The 13,964-nt window shown below is 41.4% G+C and overlaps 1 protein-coding gene across 2 annotated transcripts in view; it reads right to left on the bottom strand.

The window, feature by feature from the left end:
• LOC145514432 (uncharacterized) overlaps nt 1-12,709 on the bottom strand; it is a 43,928-nt gene extending 31,219 nt beyond the window's left edge. Inside the window, exons 1-3 of one of the 2 annotated variants that reach the window (XM_081512209.1) lie at nt 12,292-12,709; nt 11,050-11,176; nt 538-4,884 (exon numbers count right to left, since the gene is read on the bottom strand). In XM_081512209.1, the coding sequence (XP_081368335.1) occupies nt 3,416-4,884; nt 11,050-11,176; nt 12,292-12,591 (1,896 nt within the window). In that variant the 5' untranslated portion in view covers nt 12,592-12,709 and the 3' untranslated portion in view covers nt 538-3,415. Of the gene's footprint in view, nt 1-537; nt 4,885-11,049; nt 11,177-12,291 lie in introns of those variants that run through there. The other variant, XM_081512210.1, reaches the window with a different exon arrangement.
• Between the last annotated feature and the right edge of the window lie 1,255 nt (nt 12,710-13,964).

Below are 13,964 nucleotides of genomic sequence, written 5' to 3'. Positions count from 1 at the left end.
TGATAAATTTAAAAACCACAAAAGTACATGATGCTACAAAAACACAAAAAATGTGCATGATATAGATGATATAACCTAGGGGAAGGACCCAATAGTCATTCCATTTATATAAACATTTGAAAATAGTCTCACAAAAGTGGTGGGCTGCACTCAAGGCTCAGTGGTAAAGAATCCACCTGCTAATGCAAGAGACGCTGGTTCGATTGATCCCTGGTCTAGAAAGATCCCACATGCCCCCAGAGCAACTAAGCCCATGCACCACAACTAGTGAGCCTGTGCTCTAGAGCCTGGGAACAATGACTGAAGCCCATGACCTACAGCCGGTACTCTGCAACAAGAGAAGCCACCACTCTCCACAACTAGAGAAAAGACTACACAGGAATAAAGATCTAGCACAGTCAAAAACAAGTAAGTAAATACAATTATATATTTTAAAAAGTACAATATGCTCTTGCATCAGTAATTTTAACGCTGAGGATGAATTAAAAATCGCAGGAGGACACTGCTTCAAGGGGTGTACACAAGTATCAAAATGTACGTTTTAAATAAGTACAATTTATTTTAAGTCAACTATACATCCATGAAATGTTTAAAACAAATATCCAAAACCCGTCACTTTAAGTCAACTATATATCCATGAAATGTTTAAAACAAATATCCAAAACCCGTCACTTTATAAACATTCAAGTAATGTAAAATTCTTAAAATTATATGTAGAGATACTGAACTTGTACAGGGGGAAAGTACACAATGGTGGGCTACTGGTGAAGGTTCCCGACTCAAGGTTAAGTGACATTGTGCTGGCAACCTGACACTGACTATGGCAGTATTTGCACCCACAGAAATTGGCAAACAGTATAAAACAGGACTTAATTTACTTTGTAACTTAATGTCTGCACTTAAGACTGAAGTAACATATGTTAAAAATTCATATTAAAAAAAATTCATATTCATCTTAAATGTGTATAATGTATCTGGTCATTACATCATGCATAATAAAGAAATTGAGGAAAACATGAGAACATATTCTTTCAGTATTCCAAATTCCGTGCAGACGTCATTGACATTACTGGCCAATGGGTGAACTCTCACGGATGTCTTTCTTGTGTACCTGCTGTCCTATTCATCAAAAAAAGAGAAAATGGGGAAATCTCACAAAATAAAAGAAGGCAAAAGGTAAGAATAGGAAGATCTCCAAACAAGACACATAGGTAAAGAGATATTAAGAAACAACACTCAACATCAAGAATCCTGACGAATGCAATCAAAATCGTGATTTCACATTGCTGTTACACGGTCTTCATTGGAGGTATCAGCATGCATCCAGTCTTAGATTTTAACAAAGGCTGAATTTCTGGGTCATATGGTAGCTTTATTCCTAGTTTTCAAGAAATCTCCATACTGTTCTCCATAATGTCTGTATCAACTTCTATTCTCATCATATACCCTGCTGCTGCTGCTGCTAAGTCACTTCAGTCGTGTCCAACTCCGTGCGACCCCATAGACGGCAGCCCACCAAGCTCTGCCGTCCCTGGGCTTCTCCAGGCAATAACACCGGAGTGGGTTGCCATTTCCTTCTCTAATGCATGAAAGTGAAAAGTGAAAGTGAAGTGGCTCAGTCGTGTCCGACTCGTCAAGACCCCATGGACTGCAGCCTGCCAGGCTCCTCCGTCCATGGGATTTTCCAGGCAAGAGTACTGGAGTGGGGTGCCATTGCCTTCTCTGCCATATACCCTGAGAAAAGCATAATTCAAAAACACATGTGTCCCAATGTTCACGGCAGAAATATTAAAATAGCTAGGACACAGAAGGAACCAAGATACTCACTGACACATGAATGGCTAAAGAAGTTGCAGGTCATATATAGAGTATTACTCAGCCATAAAAAGTAATCAATGTGTCAGTTCTAGTGAGGTGGATGAACTTAAAAGCCCATTATACAGAGTAAAGTAAGTTAAAAAAAGGACAACAAATATAGTTCACTTATGCACACATATGGAATCTAGAAACATGGTACTGATGAACTTATTTGCAGGGAGGGAACAGAGATACAGACATAGAGAAGAGATTTATGGACACAGCAGGTGAAGGAGAGGGTGAGAGGAATTCAGAGTATCATTGAAATATATAATTACCACGTGTAAGATAGCTAGCTAGTGAGAAGTTGCTGTGCAACACAAGGAGCTCAACTCAGTGCTCCCTGACAACCCAGAGAGGTGGGATGGAGTGGGGGGGTGTCAAGAGGGAGGGTACATACGGGTATTTATGGCCGATTCATGTCATTGTATGAAAGAAACCGGCATACTGTAACGAAAGTTTCCCAACAAAGAATTTTTTTTAGAAATGTTGGTCAACTGAGCTTCCTAATGATGGGGGGGGGGGGGCAAGTTCTTACTGATTAGCAATCATTACTTGGCGACTTCCATTTTTTCAGAGTGAGCTGGGGTAGGAGGGGCAGTGACAGGACATGCAGAGGTAAGAGGAAGAATGCTGGAGACCAGGCTATGTGAGGGCCACAGATGGTATTCCTAGTTCTTCAGTGTTCCTCACACTGCCAGGCAGGGGAGGAGGGGTGCAGAAGTGTCAGGATGGATAAGGGGTTCTTTCAGTCTCCAAACCTGGAAGGAGCAAGAGGGGGTAAAATGACCAGACTCCCTAAATCTTGAAACAGGTAACCTGGAATTAAATCCCAGATCCATATCCATTGCAAAGATATCACAAACAAGATACAGCATCTCTGTTTCAGTTTCCTCTCTAGAAAGTTTGCTGCATAGGTACGTCCCACCTTCTTACTACCTCAAATCCCTCAATGTCACTGCCAGCCATATTGTGATCTTTATAAAGCCCTTTCTCCAGTATGAGCTACTTGATGGCTAATCAAGTGGCACTCTCAGGAAAATGACTGACTACATTCCTTGCACTCGTAAGGGTTTTCTCTAGTGTGGATTAACCTAAAGGAACTTAGTTGGTGGATTTGGTTAAAGGATGTTCCATATTCACTGTGCGTATACAGTGTTTCTCCTCTGCGACTGCCCTGATGATAATGGAAGCCACACAGAATATATAAGACTTACCACATACATTACACTAATAAGGCCTTACTAAAGTATGAATTCTCTGATGTCGAATGAAACAGTACTTACAGGTAAAAGATTTATCACATTCCTTGTACTGATAAGGCTTTTCTCCACTATGGATTTTGCTATGGGTACTAAGGTACTTCCTTCAGCTAAAGGATTTCCAACATTCAGCAGAGGCATAAGGCCTTTCTCCACTGTGAACTCTGTGATGTAGAATTATGCTCCAGTTTTGGAAAAAAGATTTAGTATATTCATTACACTCCTAAGACTTTTCTCCAGTGTGGATTTTCCTATGGATATGTAGAAGCTGTCTCTGGCTAAAAGATTACCAACATTTAAGCCCTTTCAGAAGTGTGAACTCTCTGATGACGATGAAGGCCTGACCTATCAGTAAAACATTTCCCACATTCTCTGCACTCATAAGGCTTTTCTCCACTGTGAACTCTCTGATGCCGATGAAGCCGTGACCTATCAATAAAACATTTTCCACATTCAATGCACTCATAAGGCCTTTCTCCACTGTGAACACTCTGATGATTCTGGAGGCCTCTCTTAACAATGAAAGATTTCCCACATTCACTACACTGATAGGGCCTTTCTCCGCTGTGAACTCTCTGATGATACCGGAGACCACTTGAAAAAATAAAACATTTCCCACATTCACTGCACTCATAGGGCCTTTCTCCACTGTGAACTCTCTGATGATATTGGAGACCTCTCTTATCAATATAACATTTCCCACATTCACTGCACTCATAAGGCCTTTCTCCAGAATGAACTCGCTGATGATAATGGAGGTCAGATTTAGCGATAAAAGATTTCCCACATTCAATGCACCCATAGGGTCTCTCACCACTGTGAACTCTCTGATGATACTGGAGGCCACGCAGAGCAACAAAAGACTTTCCACATTCACTGCACTCATAAGGCCGTTCACCAGTGTGAACTCTCTGATGGTCAATTAACCTCCCCTTTTGGATGAAAGATTTACCACATTCCTTGCATTTATAAGGCTTTTCTCCAGTGTGGATTTTTCTATGGATTCTGAGGTACCTCCTTTGGCTAAATGACTTTCCACATTCAGGACAGGCATATAGTGTTCCTCCAGAGTTAAATCTCTGACCTGCAAGGAAGCCAGATTTATGGGTAAAAAATTTTCTAGAATGGCTGCATTCATAAGACCTTTCTCTGGCACGAACTTCCTGGTGGTGAATAAGGCTATTTCTTTGGGTGCAGGCTTCCCTAGATTTGTTGAAATCACAAAATCCTTCACCAGTGAGGGCTTCTTCATCCTGAACAAGTATGTCTGTGGGGCTGGAGACTATCTTGCCTTCTCCCCAGCCCTGATGACTGTTTCCTTTGTGAAAAACAGCATCACACTCCTTACTGTTGTTTCGTTGTGTCCTGGTATCAGTGGCTTGTTTCTGAACACCCACGTTGACCAGGAGGTCATTCCCAATCTCCATGTTGGTAGACAGATTCCTTGCTGCATGGATTGTACAGCTTTTCGAATATGCAGGTCTTCTCACATGACACTGACAGAATTTCACACCAATGTGCTGCTGACCATTGGCAGTAAAATAGAATTGTTTCCCACATGCTCCACATGTGTATTCTTTCTGCTCTCTATTTGTTCCTTGCTCTTCAGCTAAATGCAAAATGTCTTTCAAAACTGGGACACATATGTTACAGGGCTGGGTATTCTCAGGAGACAATTCTGCCCTGGGAGTCCTAATCTGTGATGCTCCCTCTGCAGATCCATTCTGTTCAGAACACATCTCTGCATCCTGGACTCCACAAGAACCTGAAAACAAACAAGTTGACTTTATCGGAGGGAATGACATCATCACAACTGTGCATCTGATACATGAAAGAGGCAGCCATGGAATCGTGTTCAGGACACGAACTGGGTTAAACTGAAGAAACAGCTGCTCCCACTGTGTCCAGGACACAAGGACTGGATGTGGCTCAAGGCAAAATGTATGTTCCACAATTCACTCCGCAGCCATTGGCTTTTACCAGGATCAAATATGCTGCTGCTGCTGCCACTGCTAAGTCGCTTCAGTCGTGTCTGACTCTGTGCGACCCCACAGACAGCAGCCCACCAGGCTCCCCCGTCCCTGGGATTCTCCAGGCAAGAACACTGGAGCGGGCTGCCATTTCCTTCTCTAATTCAAATGTGCTAGTGACCTGTTATACTGTATGGAAGTAGAAGTGTATATCCAGGCCTCAGAAAATCCAATTAGAAAAGGCTATATGGTGTTCAAAGAATATTGAAGGATAGCTTAATGTTTGAGGGTATATAAACAATGTCAGTAAATATTAGGTGGCAAACAGGGTGAAGGCCACATTAGATAAGTCCTTTAGAGAGGTGGTAGGAAATGAATGCCAGGCTGCAGTGAGACTAAAAATGAGAAGAAACAGAAATGATAAATTGAAAAAACATCAAGACTAGACCGTTTACAAATAGAGAAGTGATTTATAGCCACTGGCAATGGCACTACACTAGTTCAAAGAAAGAAAGTCATTCTTCCTGCTACGACTTGAACACAGACCTGATATCAAGCCCTCTCCCAGTCACCATTCATTTCTCCAGTCTAACGCTGATCTCTTTATGCTGAGACCAGACTCATGTCCATACCATGAAGCCCCAAGGACTCTCCAAATAACAGAGGACCAAAAGAAAGGTATAGTCAAATGCACCATAACAGAAATGAAGAATGACTGCGATGAGCTTATTCACAGACTGAACACAGCTGAGAAAAGGATTTTTAAGCTTGATGTTCTCCCAGGAGAAATGTCCAAAGTTGAAAAACAAACAAAAAATTACAGAAAATAAAACAAAAAACACCAGAACATTTAAGATCTGTGAGACAATTACAAAAGACGTAACACATGTATGGAAACATCCCAAAGAGAAAAGAAAAAGGAATAGAAGAAATCTGTGAGGCAATAATGATGGAGAAATTTCTACAAAATGAATGATTAGACACCAAACTATAGATCCCCAAAGCTCAGATCATTAAGTAGATTTAATGCGAAAAAAACTACATGTAGGCATATCACATTCAAATGCAGGAGGAAAAAAAAAAAAGAATCCTGAATGAACCTACAGGAATAAATGTGTTGTCCACAGATGAGCAACAAAAGCAATATTACATTTGAATTCTCCTCAGAAATCTTGCAAGTGAGAACAGAATGGAGTGAAACACTTAAAGTGCAGGGGCTGCAGTGGTTGTGTGGGGGTGAGGGGGTCATCACCAATCTAGAATTTTATATCCAAAATACGAATCTTTAACAGTGATGGTGAAATACCTTCTTAGAAAAATTGTGGGAATAGATTTTAAAAAGTTCTTTAGACAGATGAAAAATGACATACATTAGAAATTTGGGTTTCATAGAGAAAAGAAGCACATCAGAAAATTAAAAAATTTCACTGACATAACTGCCATGTAACAGTGTATTTCTATAAACTGTGTAATATATGATATGATATATGTACACACTGCAATGACTACCACAATAAGTTTAGTTAGCATATAGAGTTACAATTTTTTTCCTGTGATGAGAACTAGTAAGATTGACTCTCTTAAAAACTTCTAAATATACAGTACAGTTCTGGGACTTCCTTGGGGGTCCAATGGTTAGGACTTTGCCCTTATACTACAGAGGGAGAGGATTTCATCCTTGGTTGGGGAACTAGATCCCGCAATCCATGAAGCCAAAGAATTAAATAAATAAATAATTAAATATAAGACGCAGTTCTTTTTTAACTAGAGTCACCATGCTGTGCATTACATTCCAAAACCTTATTTATCTTATATGTAGAAATCTGTAATTTCTGACAGTCTTCATTCATTTCATCTATTGATCCTCCCCCACTTGACACACTAATCCTTAGTCTGTATCTGAGTTTGGTGTTGATGCTGTTTTAAAGATTCAGCATGTTAGTATAATCATGTAGTATAGTTAAACCTGGAATAACAGTGGTTAAAACTGCTTAAGTCCACCTATAAATGGATTTTTTTTAACATGAATATTTTTCAATAAATACACGCAGAACTACAGGATCTATACTTGGAGAATCCATAAATTCAAAAACTTAAAAATCAGAGGGTTGACTATTGGACTTCAGCATCCAATGAATTTAGTATATTCAGGGGCTACTGAACCAATCCTGTGTGGAATCAGAGGAACAATTGAGAACAATAATACAATGGAGGAGAGAAAACAATTGGAATATTTTTAGTTATAAGGTATTCAAATCATCCAGGAAGCCATACAGTGTTATATGAATGCAGACTTCAATCAGTTGTAAATACACAGTGCAAACGCTAGGGCAACTACTTTAAAATGAGAAAAAGAAACAAGTATACATGATATGCTAGCAAAGGAGAGAAAATGTAATCATACAAATGCTCGATTAAACCAACAAAAAGAAGAGTGGAAGATTAACGCAGGAATAAAGAACAAGGGCAATAGTAGAAAATGGTAACAAACACATTAGACATTTATCCTATTACATCAATATATTAAACATCAATAGTCTCAATGAACAAATGAAAAGAGATTATCAGAGTGGATACAGAGACAGGAGTCAACTCTATGTTCTCTCCAAGAAACCAACTGCAAATAGAAACATGCATAAGAAAAACAAGTTAACTGACAGAGAAAGAAAGGCTAACATACACACAGAAAAAGTGGTGGGACTGCTCTCACAGCCACGTGGTTAAGACACTGCACTGCCAATGCAGGGCGTGCAAGTTCAATCCCTGGCCATGGAACTAAGATCCCACATGTCTCACAGCCAAGAAAAAGAGGAAAAGATTAAAAAAAAAAAAAAAAAGAAAGAGTTACTATGTTAATAACAAAGCTGACTTAACATAAGCAAAGTCATCAGGGATAAAGAGAATAACACAGTGATAAAGGGGTCAATTTTTCAGATTTCAAAACAATTCTTAACATTTATGTGCCTAACAACAGAATGTTTAAACATGAGGAAAAACAGAACTACAAGTAGAAACAGATATAATAGTTGGAGACTTCATTCAACACTCCTCTACCAGAAATGAACAGATTCAGCAAACAGAAATCTGCAAGGATGCTGTTGAACTGAAAAGTACCATCATCAACTGGATGTAAGGACACCTAAAGGCTACTAGTCTCCTCCATCCAAAATCAGCAAGTAGTCTATTCATGCTGACATATAAAATTCACAAGATAGACCACATCCTAGGTCAGAAAACATACCTTAACAAATTTGAAACAACTGAAATCATGCAATGTCTTTTCTCAGAGCAAGTGGAATTATAACAAAAATCAGTAACACAGTTGGGAAGATCCCCTGGAAAAGGGAAAGGCTACCCACTCCAGTATTCTGACCTGGAGAATTCCATGGACTGCATAGTCCATGGTCACAAAGAGTTGCACATGACTGAGCAACTTTCAAAGAAAACATATCAGTAACACAAAGACAGCTGAAAAAATTTCCAAAATTTTGAGAATTAAACCATACACTTTCAAATAAAACATGGGTCAAAAAAGAAATCTTAAGAAAACTTTTAGTTAGAACTGGACATGGAACAACAGACTGGTTCCAAATAGGAAAAGGAGTACGTCAAGGCTGTATATTGTCACCCTGCTTATTTAACTTATACTCAGAGTACATCATGAGAAACACTGGGCTGGAGGAAGCACAAGCTAGAATCAAGATTGCCAGGAGAACCTCAGATATGCAGATAACACCACCCTTATGGCAGAAAGTGAAGAAGAACTAAAGAGCCTCTTGATGAAAGTGAAAGGGGAGAGTGAAAACGTTGGCTTAAAGCTCAATATTCAGAAAACTAAGATCATGACATCTGGTCCCATCACTTCATGGGAAATAGATGGGGAAACAGTGGAAACAGTGGCTGACTTTATTTTTTTGGGCTCCAAAATCATGAAATTAAAAGACATTTACTCCTTGGAAGGAAAGTTATGACCAACCTACACAGCATATTAAAAAGCAGACATTATTTTGTCAACAAACGTCCGTCTAGTCAAGGCTATGGTTTTTCCAGTAATAATGTATGGATGTGAGAATTGGACTATAAAGAAAGCTGAGCGTAAAAGAATTGATGCTTTTGAACTGTGGTGTTGGAGGAGACTCTTGAGAGTCCCTTGTACTGCAAGGAGATCCAACCAGTCCATCCTAAAGGAGATCAGTCCTGGGTGTTCATTGGAAGAACTGATGTTGAAGCTGAAACTCCAATACTTTTGGCCACCTGATGTGAAGAGCTGACTCACTGGAAAAGACCCTGATGCTGGGAAAGATTGAGGGCAGGAGAAGGGGACGACAGAGGCTGAGATGGTTGGGTGTCATCACCGACTCGATGGACGTGGGTTTGGGTGGACTCCGGGAGTCGGTGATGGACAGGGAGGCCTGGCGTGCTGCGGTTCATGGGGTCGCAAAGAGTCAGACATGACTGAGCAACTGAACTGAAGAAAAATTTTAAGTATTTTCAAATAAATACATCACTTCTCAAAATCAGTGAAAGCAGTGTTCACAGCACTGAATGCACATACAGCAAAAGGAAACCTAAAATCAATGACCTGTGCTTTTACCCTATGAAACTACTATACAGAAAAATCAACAAAGCTCCAAAAACCCCTGTTATTTAAAATGACTAATAGTATAAAAAAGATTCTAGTCTAACTGTGAAAATGAGGCAGTACACAAATTAATATCAAAAATGAAACAAAAGGGAAAAAAATGAAAGAGGAGGGACATCCCTGGTAGTCCATTGGCTAAGACTCCTAACTCTCAAAGCAAGGGGCCCAGATTCCATCCCTGGTCGGGGAACTAGATAACACACGCTGCATCTAAGAGTTCACATGCCTCAGCTAAAAGATCCACATTCTACGAAATAATAGTAAATTGAATCATAAACTGTAAAAAAAAAAATTATATACCATGACCAACTGGGATTATTACTAGGTACACAAGGATAATGTAACATTCAAAAATCAATAAACAGAATCCATGTCAAGAATTCCCTGACAGTCCAGTGGTTAAAAATCTACCTGCAGGGCATACGGGTAAGATCCTTGGTCCAGGAAGATTCTACATGCCACAGGGCAACTAAACCCTCAGGCCACAAGTACTGAAACCAACCTGTAAACCTTGCTCACCGCAACTAGAGAAAACCCTCCCAGCAACAAAGACCCAATGCAACCAAAAATTTTTTTAAAAAAGTAAAAAGTATTCTAAAAACAAAACAAAAGCAACAAAAAAAGACAATCTAAAACTTGGAGAAAATATTTGCAAATGATGTAAGGCACAAAGAGAAAGACAAATACCACTTGATATCACTTCTTTATGGAGTCTGAAATATGACAAAACATATCTACATATAAACATAGCTAGGAAACAGAAAAAGACTCAGGAATAGAGAACAAACTTGTGTCTGTCAAGTGGGAGGGAGGTAAGTGAGGGAAGGATTGGGAGTATAGGATTAGCAGATGCAAACTAGTAAACATACCATGAATAAACAAGGTCCTGATGTCATATTACAGGAAACCATATTCAATACCCGTGATAAACCTTAAGGGAAACAAATAAGGAATATATATATATGTCTGTGTGTATGTGTGTGTGTGTATATATTAAAAAAAACTTAGTAGCTATGCTGTGCAGCAAAAATTAACATAAAGTTGTGAACTGAACAAAATATTTTAAGAAAATTATAAAAACAAAAAAACAAAACGACTACTGATCCTGAATCCGCAGCTGCAAATTTGGGGATACAGGTGTTCTGGCACTGAGGGGCAGGGTTGCGTTCTTCCCAGCCATACTAACCACAGGACACAACTCAGCATTTTGAGAAAGTAGTGCCCATGGCCCATATGTGAGAAGGACATACCTGCCCCAGGGGAAAAGGAGAATGGCAGAGCCTAGCTCAGAGGAGGGAGGTGAACGTGCAGGCCTTACCCAGCATGCACACGAGTGCAAAGTTCTCCAGCATGACATCAAGGTACAGGCGTATCTGAACCTCATCAAGAAGACACCATTCCTCCCAGGAGAAGTACAGGGCCACATCCTCAAAGGTCACACTGCCCTGGTACAACAGGGACAAATAAGACAATGAACAAACTCACTCCCGAAAAACCACCATCCAACTTTTTTGCACATCTCCCCCACTGCCCAGTCATATGGAGCCTCTTGAAACCTGGAGTAAAAAAAAAAACCTCCCTCATTTGATTTGACCCTCCCACTGGCTCCAGGAAACGCAGGTAGTCGTTTCAAGCCAAAATCATGCTCTTCCCTACTGTTTATTCCCACCAGGAAAAAAAAAAAGACCTGCACTTACCTAAACCAGTTCAGCCTCACATTAAAAGTGACCAGTTCCACACTTGCTTTCATTGATGATGGAAAATAGGTACCATCTCAACAGACCCTGGCCTGCATTCAGGACCCTGAACATGGGGCTCTCCAGGGTTCCCAAACCAAGGGTCTGGGAGAATGGCAGGTGAAGAGCCTCAAGACTCTTCTCAAATACAAAGAATCCGTGCATGGGCTTGAGACTAATTGAGGGACAGGGACAACCTCCATTTAACAAAAGTGCTTCTGCAGTCCTAGGAATCTGTGGGAACGGGTAGGCCACGGAGGAAGGTGACCTGGGTGATGCTCCAGGAGCTCAAACTTTCCCAGGATTTCTGCCTGGGACCAGAGCCCTGGTAATGGCACGGTGGCTGGCTAAGGTCTCCGTGACTCCACCCTCTTACGAGTTATGAGCAAGGAAAAGCCAGAAATTCCCTCTGCCCGAAATCATTCATCACCCACCAACAGATTTTTCTTTCACTGAACAGTTTTGGAGCCTAATTTTAAAAACCTAAATTCAGATGACGTCCCTCCTGTGCTCAAAACTCTTCACCGCTTCCAGAGGGTCTAAGCAGGAAATTACAACTTATTTGCCACTCCAAGTGCAGCCTACCCGCAAACGTTGCTCCTCATAGAAGCTGGACGGACCCCAGGTTCCCCAACATCCCTGCTTCAGTTGCATCTCAAAGCCTCACCCACACATTACACAGGTCCTCGGAAATAAGGACACCACCCGTGAAGGACTGAAAGAGGCCTTCAGCCTGTCGTGGAAGAGGGTCCTGAGATAAAGCGAAGGGGCATTCACACCTTGATGGGAAAGGGGGCAGGGAGAACGCAGAGCACAGCCTTTACCTGAGGTGGCGGCGGCAGCGAAGCCGCCGCCATTCGAGCCTGTGGGCGGAGCGAAGCTTCCAAAGTGGAGCGACCAAGTCGGTTTCGGTACGATAACTCCCCGCAGAAGGCGACCTCCCCGACCCTAAGACCAGACACTGTGCACAAAGCCTCCGCTTCCGCCTTAGGCCCCTCACCTCCCTGCAAACTCCCCACTCGTGAGTTTCTCACCAGCCCCACGGTTTCAACAACAAACAAAACGTCGAAACAAACGCGCCGGAAGTCACACTGCCGGCTGTTCGGCCTCCAGGAAATTCGCATTTCTGAGTTTACATGGGCTCTGCCTCGCCTTAGCGCACGTTCTTCTGGGTAATGTAGTGCCAAGGCCTCAAGGAACGATGCCACGCTGGAAACCCAAGGCCAAAAGCCAAGCAGCACAGCGAGGAGCCCTGGGAAATCACGTGAGTTTCGGGGGAAAGTCGGGGGCCTCCGTCCTCAGTAAAGGAATGGGGAGTCGATGACGAAATAGGGGGAGGGTGCTTCAGAGAATTTAAGTCTTTAATGATATTCTTCACTGAAGTGTAGAGATGTGATCTAGCTGACCGATGGACCTAGCTACCAATGGATATTGGTAACCGAAAACATTATCTTATTGCTCTTGAAATGCATGCAGCCTGAAGTGCTCAAGTCATCTGTAAATTATGGTCTGGGAAAAGAAAAAAGCCTACAGGATTCTGACTGGGAATATGGAAAGTTGATACTGGGCAAGCCTGCTACAGCTGAACAAGAGAGAAAACACTTTGGTCCCCCAGAAAAGGCTGTCTTGCCTGCATAGTCAGTGATGGTGTGCAACTAAGTGAGAAACAATGGTGGATAATCAGGATACCCAAAATGGCTGTATTCTTCCTCTTTGTACATCCTCTGACCCACCAGTTTGATTCACCTATACCCTACTCACCTGGCTGACCTTCCACTTAATAATAAAGCCTCATCTGTCAATACCTACCTTCTTGCTCTAGCCCCAGATAGTCCTTGTTTTTGTCATTAGATCACACGCTAGTAAAGTAATGCTTAAAATTCTCCAAGCCAGGCTTCAGCAATATGTGAATCATGAACTTCCAGATGTTCAAGCTGGTTTTAGAAAAGGCAGGGGAACCAGAGATCAAATTGCCAACATCCACTGGATCATTGAAAAAGCAAGAGAGTTCCAGAAAAACATCTATTTCTGCTTTATTGACTATGCCAAAGCCGTTGACTGTGTGGATCACAATAAACTGTGGAAAATTCTGAAAGAGATTCGAATACCAGACCATCTGACCTGTCTCTTGAGAAATCTGTATGCAGGTCAGGAAGCAACAGTTAGAACTAGACATGGAACAACAGACTGGTTCCAAATAGGAAAAGGAGTACGTCAAGGCTATATATTGTCACCCTGCTTATTTAACTTATATGCAGAGTACATCACGAGAAACGCTGGGCTGGAAGAAACACAAGCTGGAATCAAGATTGCTGGGAGAAATATCAATAACCTCAGATATGCAGATGACACCACCCTTATGGCAGACAGCGAAGAAGAACTAAAGAGCCTCTTGATGAAAGTGAAAGAGGAGAGTGAAAAAGTTGGCTTAAAGTTCAACATTCAGAAAACTAAGATCATGGCATCTGGTCCCATCACTTCATGGCAAATAGATGGG

This window comes from Giraffa tippelskirchi, chromosome 7, assembly GCF_054371585.1.
Source record: "Giraffa tippelskirchi isolate mGirTip1 chromosome 7, T2T-mGirTip1v1.2.pri, whole genome shotgun sequence".
Taxonomy (NCBI): domain Eukaryota; kingdom Metazoa; phylum Chordata; class Mammalia; order Artiodactyla; family Giraffidae; genus Giraffa; species Giraffa tippelskirchi.
This window is presented reverse-complemented; position numbering and strand designations above follow the sequence as displayed.